We start from the raw sequence: 12,713 nt of genomic DNA, 5'->3' as shown, positions 1-12,713 counted from the left end.
GTTTCTGAGGATAGTAGGCGGGCCCAGGTACGTACGTTCTTTTAGAGCAGAGCTACAGATTAAAAATGTCCAAGGCGAAGCGGTCCAAAGTCTGGCTGTACTTCACAGCAAAATATGCAAACTCAGCAGCAACAAGTGCTTTAAGCTGATACTGTGATACTGTCAAAGGAGGCAACACCTCGAATCCGATGAAACACCTGGCGACGCATAGCGTTTTTTTAAAAGCCGAGAAATGCGCCGTATTTGATGGCAGCAGCAGCCGTTCTTCTCTGCGTGAGTAGCATAATGTTGTTCGTGTGTAATTTACGTTGAGTAGGCTAACCACGTTATTACATTAATGCATGTAAGGTGAACTAGCAAACATCATCATAGCTACATGCGGCTGTCTTCTTGTTTGATGGCAGATACTCCCTTCACCCTGGCCAAAAAGGCTAAAATGACCAAAGAAAAAGTGGAAAACAGTTAAACATGAGAGGTTTAGGACAAAGTTTGTGTTTTTTCCATTGTTTAAGCACTGCTTCCAGCCAAGAGTGATACCATATATGCCCCATAGCTGCAGAAAAGGCTAACATTGTTATCTTTTTACAAAAACCAGCTGAACATGAGAGGTTTTTGGACCAATTTTGTGTTCTCCATTCTTTAAGCACCGGTTTGAGCACCGTTTGAGCACCGGCACCGTTTCAAAAGTACTGATTTGGCACCGGTATCAGATAAAACCTAAACGATACCCATCCCTGTTGTGCACACAGATCCATCAGATCATTCATTATGCATTTATTATCACTGACTCTCAACCCCGAGTACTGAAAACACGTTCTTTGGTAAAAAGACTGCAGTGGGCTCATTTTTCATGTACAAGGAGTCAGTATTAGTTTGACAGCGTTCTGCTCGCCTACGCTGTCAACCACGAAAAGTCAGAAGAGAGATCAGAGCAGAAAACGATGCTCACCGTAGCAGATGGCGCAGTTCCTGACCTTCCTGAGCCCAGTGGCCCGTTCTCCCAGCACCGTGAACACAAAGTTTCTCGAGTCATCAACCTGATGGGAAACATTGAACAAAGCGCTGAGTACAAGGTTACAATGAAATCTACTCATTAGACATCGTTGTTCAGACTCAAACGATCTTAAGTGATTGAATCTGAGCTTCCTTTGTTTGCAGAGACGCTCGCAGTGAAGCATCGGCTGTTTGTTCTGCAGAGCCGGATGTTGTCCTGATGTTTCCACGTGTGAAATGTGTTAGTTTGATCTTAGTGAAAGGAGAGCAGAGCGGCCCTGGAGGTGCACCATCAGTGGCTCATGCTTTACTTTCTCCTGGAGAGAGGAAAGTTGCAAAGTCAGCACCGGTCCCGGTCCATCACTTCTGCTCAACATATGTAGTACAGCGTCTTGGAAAACTCTTTATCCCCGTCCTAATGTCTTTGGTCTGCGGGAGTTTTCTCCTGGGATCGCTCCCACGGAGGCCATGTTGTTCTGGGTTCTTCTGTGACCTCCTGGTTGAATCGTTGATGCACTCTTGGAGTCTTTCGCTTGTCCAGTTGCTCCTGAGAAGGTTCAGCATGTTCCAGGTTTTCTCCATGTGTGGATTATGGCTCTCGCTGTGGAGTCTCACAGCCTTAGAAATGTCTCTGTGACCTTACTGGCTTTGTTTTCAGCTGCTTCTGTAGGTCTTGGTGTGATGTGATCTTTTAGCCTGCTTTACTTTGTCAGACAGCTTCTAACTAGGAACTAATTGTACTGATTCATAAAGGTGCAAACTACAGTCAAGATGGCGCCGGTGCACATGGCTTGCCGTCCTCGGCTGTATCTGTTTCGCTGCTTTTTACCCTCTTTACGCTCTTTTACGGACCTTGGCATTGTATTTTTGATCCTTTTAGTTGTATGCTCATCTAATGGCTGAGCACTGATTACAGGCAAACACTTTTAAATCTAAGACTCTCCCATTCCTCTCGGGCTGATCCTTGCTGGAATCTGGGCGACGCCACCGCGCCCCAACTGGACCCTCCGACCGGCTTCTTCCACCTACCTCTTCTTAACCAAGAAACGCTACAGGAAATGCGGTAGAAGGAGCGGCTGTCGCGTTCGCCTCAGGGTCTACTTTAAATCCAGAGCACCGGCTACCCACATGCCAGCCTGGACATTTGATCTTCTTTCCCTCCTTCCAGGAGGTTAACTTAGGCACCTTCTCCTCTTCCCCTGCACCGGTCTGGTAGGGGTGGCGGCATAGCCTCGGTTTTTAAAATTCATATGCAGTTCGGCAGCTACCCTCACCTACCTACACTAGTTTTGAAGTCCAGTTATTGGGGATGACTGCATCCACGACCACACTCTGCGTGGTGGTTTACCGACCGCCTAAATATAGCAAATGTTTTATCACGGACTTTGCTGATCTCCTAGGCTCCGTTCTTTTTAAGTATGGTTGTGTTCTCATTGTGGGAGATTTTAACATACACACTTGCTGTAAGGATGACTCATTTGCTAAAGACTTCCTTGCTTTAACGGACTCTTTTAACCTGGCTCAGTGGGTTAATGACCCAACGCATGTTAAAGGACATACTTTGGACGTGTTTTTCACATGGTCTGGACATTTGTTTTGTGGTCTTTATGTGTGCAGAGGCAGAACGTACCCAACGGGACCTCACCTGTCATGTAACCTGTAAGCATTTCTGGGTGTACAGATGGGTAGGCCAGAAAAACAGTGAGTGGATGTCTGTACAGAGCAGGAGCGTCTCAGCAACATGAGACATCATTGGTCAAGGCCACAAACGCGATTCCAGGCAAAACTCCTGGGACTCCTCCTGCTCCACAGAAACTCTTCAAGTTTCCGTGGTAGCCGCATGAGTCGCTGTGACATTAACAGATGTTTTTATACTCGATACGCTGACGTCATCATTTCTGGTGTCTCATACAGAAAGTGGATTTTCCCCCCAAGAGTTCAGAACTTTCAGGAAATCTAAATGGTGGCAGAGTTAGTATAAATGAGGCTTTATTTAAGAAGTTTGTTTGAAGTAAAGGAGCAGCACTTCAAGCACTATCGTCAGATGTCTCCTAAAGAGGAAACACATCTTCATCTTCCTCGTGATGTGGTTCTTTCCAGGTCTTCTGGCTCAGCTCCCTCTTCATGCCTACTGCTGACACCGCTCCACTTTCCTGCTGGATTTCGTAATCGGTTTTCCAGCTTCAGCAAGGATTGGGAAAACTGCTGCGATTCCTTTAGTCCTGTGCTAATGTGCAACCCGCACCCCGCTTCAGACCGAAGGCAAAACAGTCTGAAGAGACTGACTCAGTCAACATCTGGATGAAAAACATCTGCAGGTAGCTGCAGGTAAATGACACCTACCTGCATGGCTTGTTCAATATCGGGAGTGTTCCTCAGAGAGATGACCGCTGGAACAATGTTGAGGGCCCGGTACTCCATCATGGCCGTTACAATGTCGTTAGCGCCCTCTGTAGGCCCGCTAGAAAAGAAGACGACCACCTTCCTCATCATTATTCCTGCTCGGACTCGTTTGAAGATGTTCTGACCCACGAAGCGCATGGCGGCGCCCAGCTGCCGTTTGTTGGACGTCCTCTCCTGGGCGATGTTCCTCACGGCCTCTAGCAGCTGTGCCTTGCGCCGGTAGTCCTGGAAGCGGATCAGGTACTTGGTGTAGGTGTTGTATCCCACCACAGCGACACGCGCGCCGTGCGGGCAGTTACTCTCTGCGATACTGATGTCATTCAGCAGGGAGAGGAGGGCGGAGCGCTGCCTACCAAAGTCCCCCGGGGTCACGTCATCAGACATGTCGAGACCGAACACCAGCTCGGTGGGGTAGGCCGGGCACGCCGACTGATCTGACGGGCAAAGAGGAGCTTGTGTTAAACTTTCAGCAGCCACCCGTTCATCAGTCACCAGGCTGGTGTCACGTTTATATCGGATTATACGAATCTGTTTACATAAAGGATATTTTACAACTGTAGAGCTAAACGTTTTAATCACAGAAGTGTGAGTCGGGGTAAAGGTGAGCAGTCCCAGCAGCATCTATCAAAGGGAGGCTGTGAACGCCTCTCATGCTAACGTCCACACTGATGAACCTCAGCTCTGTTTGCTCATGCAAAGCTGCTCTCATACCATCGGAGACCAAACATCTGTGTAATTCTTAGATACAACCTGGTGCTCCTGTTTCTGCAGTGAAGCCATAAAAATAAAACTAGTTCATTAACCTGCTAGGACCTGGCGTCCACATATGGGGACGTCACATTTTGGGTTGTTTAGACAAAAATACTAAGCTTTGCTTTCACAGGAGCCATATTGTTGTTTCTCATTTTGCTCCTGTGCACATCATTGCTCAACTGTGACTTTATAGTTTCCTATCAAACACCATAAAGTCACAATAGCAAAGAGAATTAAAAATGCATGTTATGAAAGAGTCTTAGGAGGTTAAATATACTTAATTACTTAATTATACTTAAATATACTTTCTAATGAAAGTGTTTGTTAGGGAAAACATTCTAAAACACTTCTTCAGTAAAGACTCAGAGAAGAGAAACACACAGAACTTCTTGCTAGCAAGGGCAGCCTCCAGAGACTCGCGCTAAGAAACTGCCCCGGTCCTTATTTATACTTCTGTGTGTGTGTGTGTGTGTGTGTGTGTGTGTGTGTGTGTGTGTGTCTGTGTGTGTGTGTGTGTGTGTCTGTGTGTGTGTGTGTGTGTGTGTGTCTGTGTGTGTGTGTGTGTGTGTGTGTGTGTGTGTGTGTGTGTGTGTGTCTGTGTGTGTGTGTGTGTGTGTGTGTGTGTGTGTGTGTGTGTGTGTGTGTGTCTGTGTGTGTGTGTGTGTGTGTCTGTGTGTGTGTGTGTGTGTGTGTGTGTGTGTGTGTGTGTGTGTGTGTCCTGCTGATCAAAGGGTCATATAACATGAAAGCACAAAAGGTACATCCTTGGTCACAAAGAGGGTAGTCTCCCCCACCCTAGATGGTTCACCCTAGATAACACGGCGAGGAAGTCCAGCAGTTCATCTAAACAAAAAGGCACTTAGACTAAAACAGACATAGCTATGTTAAAGCAATAAAACAAGGTGCAACCTCTCATGCTCCCAGGACGTGGGGGTGCATTCCTGGAGTGCACACCAAGCCTGCAGCCTGCTAGAGATCACACATCCTGTCACTACACAATTAATTATATGCCTCTAAGTATACATGGTTGCATATTTCCTAATACAAATAACTACACGCAGTATTCTACCATATGCAAACTTATATCACTAAAAGATTATACTGACTACTAAATACAATTTTCCATTGACAGTGTTTCAGGTCGAGGTCACACAGGAAATCTGCGTTTGGCTGATTGTTTCTTTGCTGTTAAACTGCTGCTTTCTTCCCTACGTTTGAAAGGAGAAAGATTTTTGGGTTGAGCAGAAACTGAGCTAAGAGGTGGCTGTGGTGGATACTGGGCACCAGTACAGCTGCCCAGCAGGTTTCTAAGTAGTGCAAAAAACCCAACACAAGCTGCAGCCTGACACCAAGCACGCCACGTGTGATTGGACCTGCATCACTCTTTGTGCAAAGTTTGTATAATTAAAAAAAATACATCTGCGAATGAGTCAAAGATGCTCAAAGACCACTGTAGTGGTGCAGAGAGAGAGACGTGTGTTTCCAGTACAGAGACCTGTGGGGTGCTGAGCTTATCAGGGGTGGAAATATTCACAGCTGTCCCACATGGCAGCATTTTAAATTTCTCTTTGATATTTGGGCTGATTGGGACCTGATGAATGTAAAAACAAAGAATTACCAGATTGTGTTCTCATTGTGGGAGATTTTAACATACACACTTGCTGTAAGGATGACTCATTTGCTAAAGACTTCCTTGCTTTAACGGACTCTTTTAACCTGGCTCAGTGGGTTAATGACCCAACCCATGTTAAAGGACATACTTTGGACGTGTTTTTCACATGGTCTGGGGTGGTGGTCCCCATCTTTAAGAAGGGGGACCGGAGGGTGTGTTCCAACTACAGGGGGATCACACTCCTCAGCCTCCCTGGGAAAGTCTATGCCAGGGTGCTGGAAAGGAGAGTTCGTCCGTTAGTCGAACCTCGGATACAGGAGGAACAATGCGGTTTTTGTCCTGGTCGCGGAACACTGGACCAGCTCTTTATCCTCTCCAGGATACTTGAGGGTGCATGGGAGTTTGCCCAACCAGTCTACATGTGTTTTGTGGACTTGGAGAAGGCATTCGACCGTGTCCCTCGGGGTGTCCTGTGGGAGGTGTTGCGGGAATATGGGGTGTCTGGCCCATTGCTACGGGCCATTCGATCCCTATACAACCGTTGCAAGAGCTTGGTTCGCATTGCCGGCAATAAGTCGGACTCGTTCCTGGTGGGTGATGGGCTCCGCCAGGGCTGCCCTTTGTCTCCGGTTCTGTTCATAATTTTTATGGACAGGATTTCTAGGCGCAGCCAAGTGGCGGAGGGCTTTCGCTTTGGTGGCCTCAGACTCTCATCTCTGATTTCTGCGGATGATGTGGTTCTGTTGGCTTCATCGGGTGAGGGCCTCCAGCTCGCACTGGAACGGTTCGCAGCCGAGTGTGAAGCAGCGGGAATGAGGATCAGCACCTCCAAATCTGAGGCCATGGTTCTCAGCCGGAAAAGGGTGGAGTGCCCACTCCGGGTCGGGGATGAGTTCCTGCCACAAGTGGAGGAGTTCAAGTATCTCGGGGTCTTGTTCGCGAGTGATGGGAGAAGGGAGCCGGAGATCGACAGACGGATTGGGGCTGCAGCTGCAGTGATGCAGACGCTGCACCGGTCCGTCGTGGTGAAGAGGGAGCTGAGTGTAAAAGCGAAGCTCTCAATTTACCGGTCGATCTACGTCCCTACCCTCACCTATGGCCACGAGCTGTGGGTAGTGACCGAAAGAACGAGATCGCGGATACAAGCGGCAGAAATGAGCTTCCTCCGAAGGGTGGCTGGCCTCTCCCTTAGAGATAGGGTGAGAAGTTCGGCCATCCGGGAGGGGCTCAGAGTAGAGCAGCTGCTGCTCCACATCGAAAGGAGCCAGCTGAGGTGGTTCACGCATCTGACAAGGATGCCCCCTGGGCGCCTCCTGGGTGAGGTGTTCCAGGCATGTCCCACCGGGAGGAGGTCCCGGGGCAGACCCAGGACACGCTGGAGAGATTATATCTCTCGGCTGGCCTGGGAACGCCTTGGTATTCCCCCGGATAAGCTGGAGGAGGTGGCTGGGGAGAGGGAGGTCTGGGCCTCTTTGCTTAGGCTGCTGCCCCCGCGACCCGGCCCCGGATAAAGCGGATGAAGATGGATGGATGGATGGTCTGGACATTTGTTTTGTGGTCTTTATGTGTGCAGAGGCAGAACGTACCCAACGGGACCTCACCTGTCATGTAACCTGTAAGCATTTCTGGGTGTACAGATGGGTAGGCCAGAAAAACAGTGAGTGGATGTCTGTACAGAGCAGGAGCGTCTCAGCAACATGAGACATCATTGGTCAAGGCCACAAACGCGATTCCAGGCAAAACTCCTGGGACTCCTCCTGCTCCACAGAAACTCTTCAAGTTTCCGTGGTAGCCGCATGAGTCGCTGTGACATTAACAGATGTTTTTATACTCGATACGCTGACGTCATCATTTCTGGTGTCAGAAAGTGGATTTTTCCTCCATTTTTTTTTTCTGAGACAAATAAGAGCCACATGTGAGGACGTTAGTTTTAAATTTTGATAGAACAGTGGCAGTATAACGTCCTCGTAACTGGATATCAGGCCCTTGTAGAGTAAAATTAATTATTTTCGTCTAGACATCCCAAAATGCGATGTCCACATATGTGGACGCAGGTCCGAGGAGGTTAAGAAAACCTTTTTCACCATCCTGACACTAACGACAGCAATAAATGAGGAAAAATCCTGAGGAGAAGAATCACAACAACAACACTGTGCTGAATCAAATGCTGAAGCTTCAGAGAGTGCAGCTGTGTCCATCTTTGATCCAGTCTGTGGACGTGGCTGCTGAGCTGTACTCACCACGATACCTGACTGTTAGAGTAGAGACACGTACCAGCAGAGCAAGCTGGAGGGAAAACAAACAGCATTTAGAGACGTGCAGGTTTCATTTCCTGAGATGATGTGAGGATGTCAGGAAGTCTTACCACAGTTGTCCCTGATGTAGGTGATCAGCTGACAGTCCTGAGTCAAAAGGAAAGACCTGTGATTACATCCTGTACTAATGTTTCCTTAATGTGGGTGAGGTGGGTTTAAGGTGGACTTACAGTCATGTCTTTGCCTCCAGGAGAACCTCGGGGGCCCTGTGAACAGTGTGATATCTGACTAACATGACAGAAGAATGTTCCTCACATTTGATCAAACAAACGAAGATCTCGACACCTTTTGCCTCATTCACCCCTTCGTGTAAAGTCTTTTATCAAACATTCGCGCTCCGATGGAAGCACTTGGGGTTAGGATCTTGCACACGGATATTTGGCCTGCAGAGCGGAGCAGACGAGGACTGAACCGCCAACGTTTGGTTAGTAGGTGCCCTGAGCTACAGCCACCCCAAACGCTGCGTGAAGCTCAGAGATCTTTAAAAACCACACAAAGGATTTTCCAGTAATTTTAAACAAGACAGCGAGAAAACTGAGCTCTGTAAAGGACAGAAATACCTCTGCACCTGTTTAAACTAACCTTTAGAGTTAAGTTTGGGTAAAAAATACATTTTCCTTTATCGTTGTAAGAGAGGACAAAATAGATTTAGAGGAAAACTAAAAAGTTTTCTTATAAATTAATCCACATCCAGTGATCTTTCTGGCTCCAGGCGCTCAGTTTGTGCAGCATGAAGTCGGCAGCTTCCTAAAGCTTTTCCACACTCACCCTGTGTCCCGGATATCCCGGTTCTCCGGGGACTCCTGACTCTCCTGGCAAACCCGCGTTACCCTACGTGACGGGATCACAAACAAACGTCACTGACGGACTCAAAGACCGAGCTTGATTCAGTTATCTGAGCAGTGGACTCTCACCCCTCGGCCGCGGTTCCCTTTGGGCCCTGGATATCCTTTCGGTCCCTGCAGCCCCTCCTCGCCCTGCAGAGAAAGAAACACGGCTCGTGAGGTAACGCATCTCCAAATTCAAACACAAGCCCTCAAGTCAACTTCCTGACCACACTCATCCCAAGAATAAACAAGAGCGTTCTTATCTCCGGCCTCGAAAAGCTTCTGGACAAACACCAGCGAGTAAAACTGAAAATGTGCTTATTTATTAAGGCGGCCTGTCTCATAAATCCTCGAAAAGGATCCAGTCGACTTTACCACAAAGCTGTGAGAGCTCAGTGATGCTCTGCTGTCAACCTTTTGTGTATGAATGTGTGAAAGCTGCAGGCAGCACGGCGAGGTGTTTATGAGCCACCAGTGTAGGCAGGCTTGTATTAGTTTTACAGGAGCAGTAAGATTAAAGGGTCCTGGGCTGCAGCCACGCAGCACCAGCAGAGGCTCCAGCAGGCGGTCCGGCCCACACACTCCCACCTCAACACGTCCAACAGCAGAAATAAATGTTTATTTGACCACAAACATTAAAGTTTCTTGGCTACTAACAGAGAAACAGTCCTAATTGGATCCTGCACAGGTGGGCGTGGCTTACATCAGCCTGTGCAATGACTCGATCCACTGAAGAGCTCCTAAACCGTGTTTCTGTGTTACCGTCTGTGAGTATTTGAAGTTTCAGTGCAGCTTTGATACGTTTGCAGTGAAATCTCTGAACCCGCTGAGCTCACAGGTCCATTCTGATTGGTCCGCGCCACGAACACCCGCTGTCGTCCCGAAGCAGCGCGAGCGAGCAGCACCTGCTGTTTGCATCCGTTTGAATGATGTGAGAGAGCAAGAGGCCGATTTCACTGCGTCACTCTCAGAGCGAACAGCAGAATCACACATCAGCTTTACACCTGCAGGAGTTTCTGCTCAGCTTCGACGTGCATCGCAGCAAACACGCAGATTATTTCGTGTTCGCAGCATTTTCGTGGAGCTCTGTCAGCTCCTGAACTCGGTGGACTTAAAAACTCTCGTTGGACTTCTGTTAGCCTGAAAACGCTCCGATGTTTGGATCCTAACTCGTTTCTGATCCGTTCCCAGCAGGCCGCCTTCATTTCCTGTCTGCGTGTTTACTGCGATTTAATGCCAGGATGGATTCAACCTGATCTGCTGTGAACTCACCCGAAGACCAGGGTAACCAGGGAAACCGGGATCGCCCTGCAAGACACGGCAAGAACGTGAACGTTGTTATGAATGTGAAGCAGAGATCTAGCAGAAGGATGAAATACAGGATTGTGTATTATGAAGGGTCACCTTTGCACCTCGGGGGCCCGCGGGTCCGTAACCATCCCGACCGTCCTGACCCTGAAACACAGACAGTCAGCGCCACTGACATCCAATCAAACTGTTTGTCTGAACAGAGCGGGCTCTCGGCTCCTTACCGGCATTCCTCGGGGTCCGTCTGGTCCTGGTGCGCCCTCATCACCGGGATCGCCTGGTTGGCCCTTTAACAGCAACAACAGGTTGTCATGGTGAAGATAACCTCCCCCTTCACACCAACTGGATTTAACCCCCCTGTCTCTATATGTGTGGGTGCAGACTGATAACCAGGCCAGCTGGCATTTACCCATAACTGTGGTTAGAAGGCTAACCTGGAGGCTTCACAATTAAAGCTGATGACATTGTGGTGGCCACGCCCCCCCATGTACCCTGTATGGACGTACGTGTATGACCAACTTCCTGCCTTCAGGCCCTGCTGGGTGGAAACTGTGGAGGATGTAATCTCTTCATCTGACCTCTTGGAGTATTCGTCAGCTATTCTCATAAATGTGATCTTATCTGACGTGAAGCGGGGACGTTTATCAGATGTTAAACGATGATGATGTCACACACCTTCTGTCCGTTACCACCGATCCGTCCAGGTAAGCCCGGGTCTCCAGCGGGACCTGGTCCACCCTGGAGGAAAAACCAGCAGAGTCAGAGCCACACACAGTTCCCTTTTACCTGATTATCCCTGAATGCACCGTGGACAGAGCCCGTCGGTCACAGAGCCTCACATAAATCTCCGCTCGTCATCAACTTTAACGGCGCTTATCCAAACAGGTGAAGAGTAAACATGGCCGCCGCTGAGCGCTGCCAAGTGATAAATCTGAGCTTCATTGGTCCTACATCTCTGCTCGGCAGCTCCTCAGTGACTCTTTATGAGATGTCCTCTTTGGATTTTCTAACAGCGGCTCAGGACTGAGCGCGTCTGGTAAAAGAGTTGAAGCTTAGACTGAGACGCTGCGTTTGAATGAGGGAGAGTCGAGCAGACGTCGCTCTGGGCCGAACTCGACCTGTCTGTCGGTGTTTTCGATGGTGATTGAAGCAAACACAGCGACAGCTGCCTGCAGACTAAACTCGGATCAGTTCTGTTTAAAGTTTCCTCTGAGCGGGACGCTGGACAGTCAAGCGTAAAGACTCGTGGCGCTGTGGGGACAGGCCGTTTGTTCGGTGCCTCCGGCCTGTGTCCAGCTTTACGGATGACGGCTTTGTTAAATAACAGACCGCACAGCTCAAAGTACCGAAAATTACATTCGAAATCTCAGCTGCAGCGTGTCTTTGCAGGACCTGGTTACACACATAAAACGTGTATTTCACTCTTTGTTATATTTGTTATGTTCTGTTACATTATCGTGCATCTTCCTGGCATTTGTATCGTTCTCTCTTACTGACCACTCAGCTCATCAAAAACGAAGTGAATGAATACATCAGTGAGAAAGCAGGCTCTAAGCTATAGACTCTTTTGGTTGGCGGATGTATACGCTGGAAGAAAATAGTTCCTATGTAAAGTTTGGGTCATGATCTTTGGGACACTTATGTGTCACTTATGGTGTGTCACCTCTCTCCTCTCCTCTGCAGCTGACATCTCCAACACTGGATGAGAAGCGCTGCAGGCCAGACGAACTGAACCGCCCTGTTATTCATTAATAACCAATCATGCTGCAACGGAGAGTGACGACTCTGGGGCGCAAGCAGCACTCGAGAGCATTCGTTCTTGTTGGCGGTGGAATTCATGTCCTCGTTTAGCTCAATGTAAAGAAATTCTCTGGTTTAAACGCAGAGCAGTGCACAGATCGCTGAGCTCAAACCACTTACACCAAATAAAACGAGCATTTAACGAGAGGACTTTTTTAAGATGTGCAGGTTCTAAAGGGATGACATGACAGCGGCTTCGGGGAAGATCGGCCCAGACCGCAGAGGTCCAGATGTTGGCAGCTGCAGCAGCGACCGTCACACTCGGGATTTATGAAACGCAGCGATGAAGGCTTCAAATCCGACGACCACAAAATGAGCCCACAGCGAAACGAGCCTTAACCAGGATGAAGAAACGAAAACCTCAGCGTCTCCAGAGACTCACAAACCAGGCCGTGGATTTGGAAATCGACCGTTTCTGTGTTGCATCTCGTGATTCTGCAGCTTTCATAAGTGTGTTTGTGTAATAAAGGGCAGATTCGGGTTCAAGTCGTCACGATGAGCAGACTCCACGGTTCAGGGTTTGGGCCTTCAGCTACACAGACAGGATCTTTGGGAGAAGCTGAACACACATCGGGGGCCACTGTTTAAGGTGCAAACTGCTGAGACGAGACGTTTCTACCACAAAGCCGACGTGAGGGAAATCTAAACCTCCAGATTGAGCAACAGTCCCAGAGCCAGCTGATCCCACCAGGCTGATCTGCA

The 12,713-nt window shown here is 48.6% G+C and overlaps 1 protein-coding gene across 1 annotated transcript in view; it reads right to left on the bottom strand.

The window, feature by feature from the left end:
- The window catches only part of LOC146565034 (collagen alpha-6(VI) chain-like), a 64,465-nt gene that overhangs the window by 4,281 nt on the left and 47,471 nt on the right, over window positions 1-12,713 (bottom strand). Inside the window, 11 exon segments of the mRNA XM_085292888.1 lie at window positions 950-1,037; window positions 3,337-3,830; window positions 8,036-8,047; window positions 8,127-8,163; window positions 8,247-8,282; window positions 8,845-8,907; window positions 8,991-9,053; window positions 10,176-10,211; window positions 10,308-10,358; window positions 10,436-10,498; window positions 10,887-10,949. Of these exon segments, the coding sequence (XP_085149014.1) occupies window positions 950-1,037; window positions 3,337-3,830; window positions 8,036-8,047; window positions 8,127-8,163; window positions 8,247-8,282; window positions 8,845-8,907; window positions 8,991-9,053; window positions 10,176-10,211; window positions 10,308-10,358; window positions 10,436-10,498; window positions 10,887-10,949 (1,006 nt within the window).

This window comes from Mchenga conophoros, linkage group LG11 (assembly GCF_057382185.1).
Source record: "Mchenga conophoros isolate Kocher_MC1m ecotype Shallow Benthic linkage group LG11, M_conophoros_male_GT1.1, whole genome shotgun sequence".
Taxonomy (NCBI): Eukaryota; Metazoa; Chordata; class Actinopteri; order Cichliformes; family Cichlidae; genus Mchenga; species Mchenga conophoros.
The sequence above is the reverse complement of the archived record's forward strand: the minus strand, read 5'-3'. Positions and strand labels throughout refer to the sequence as shown.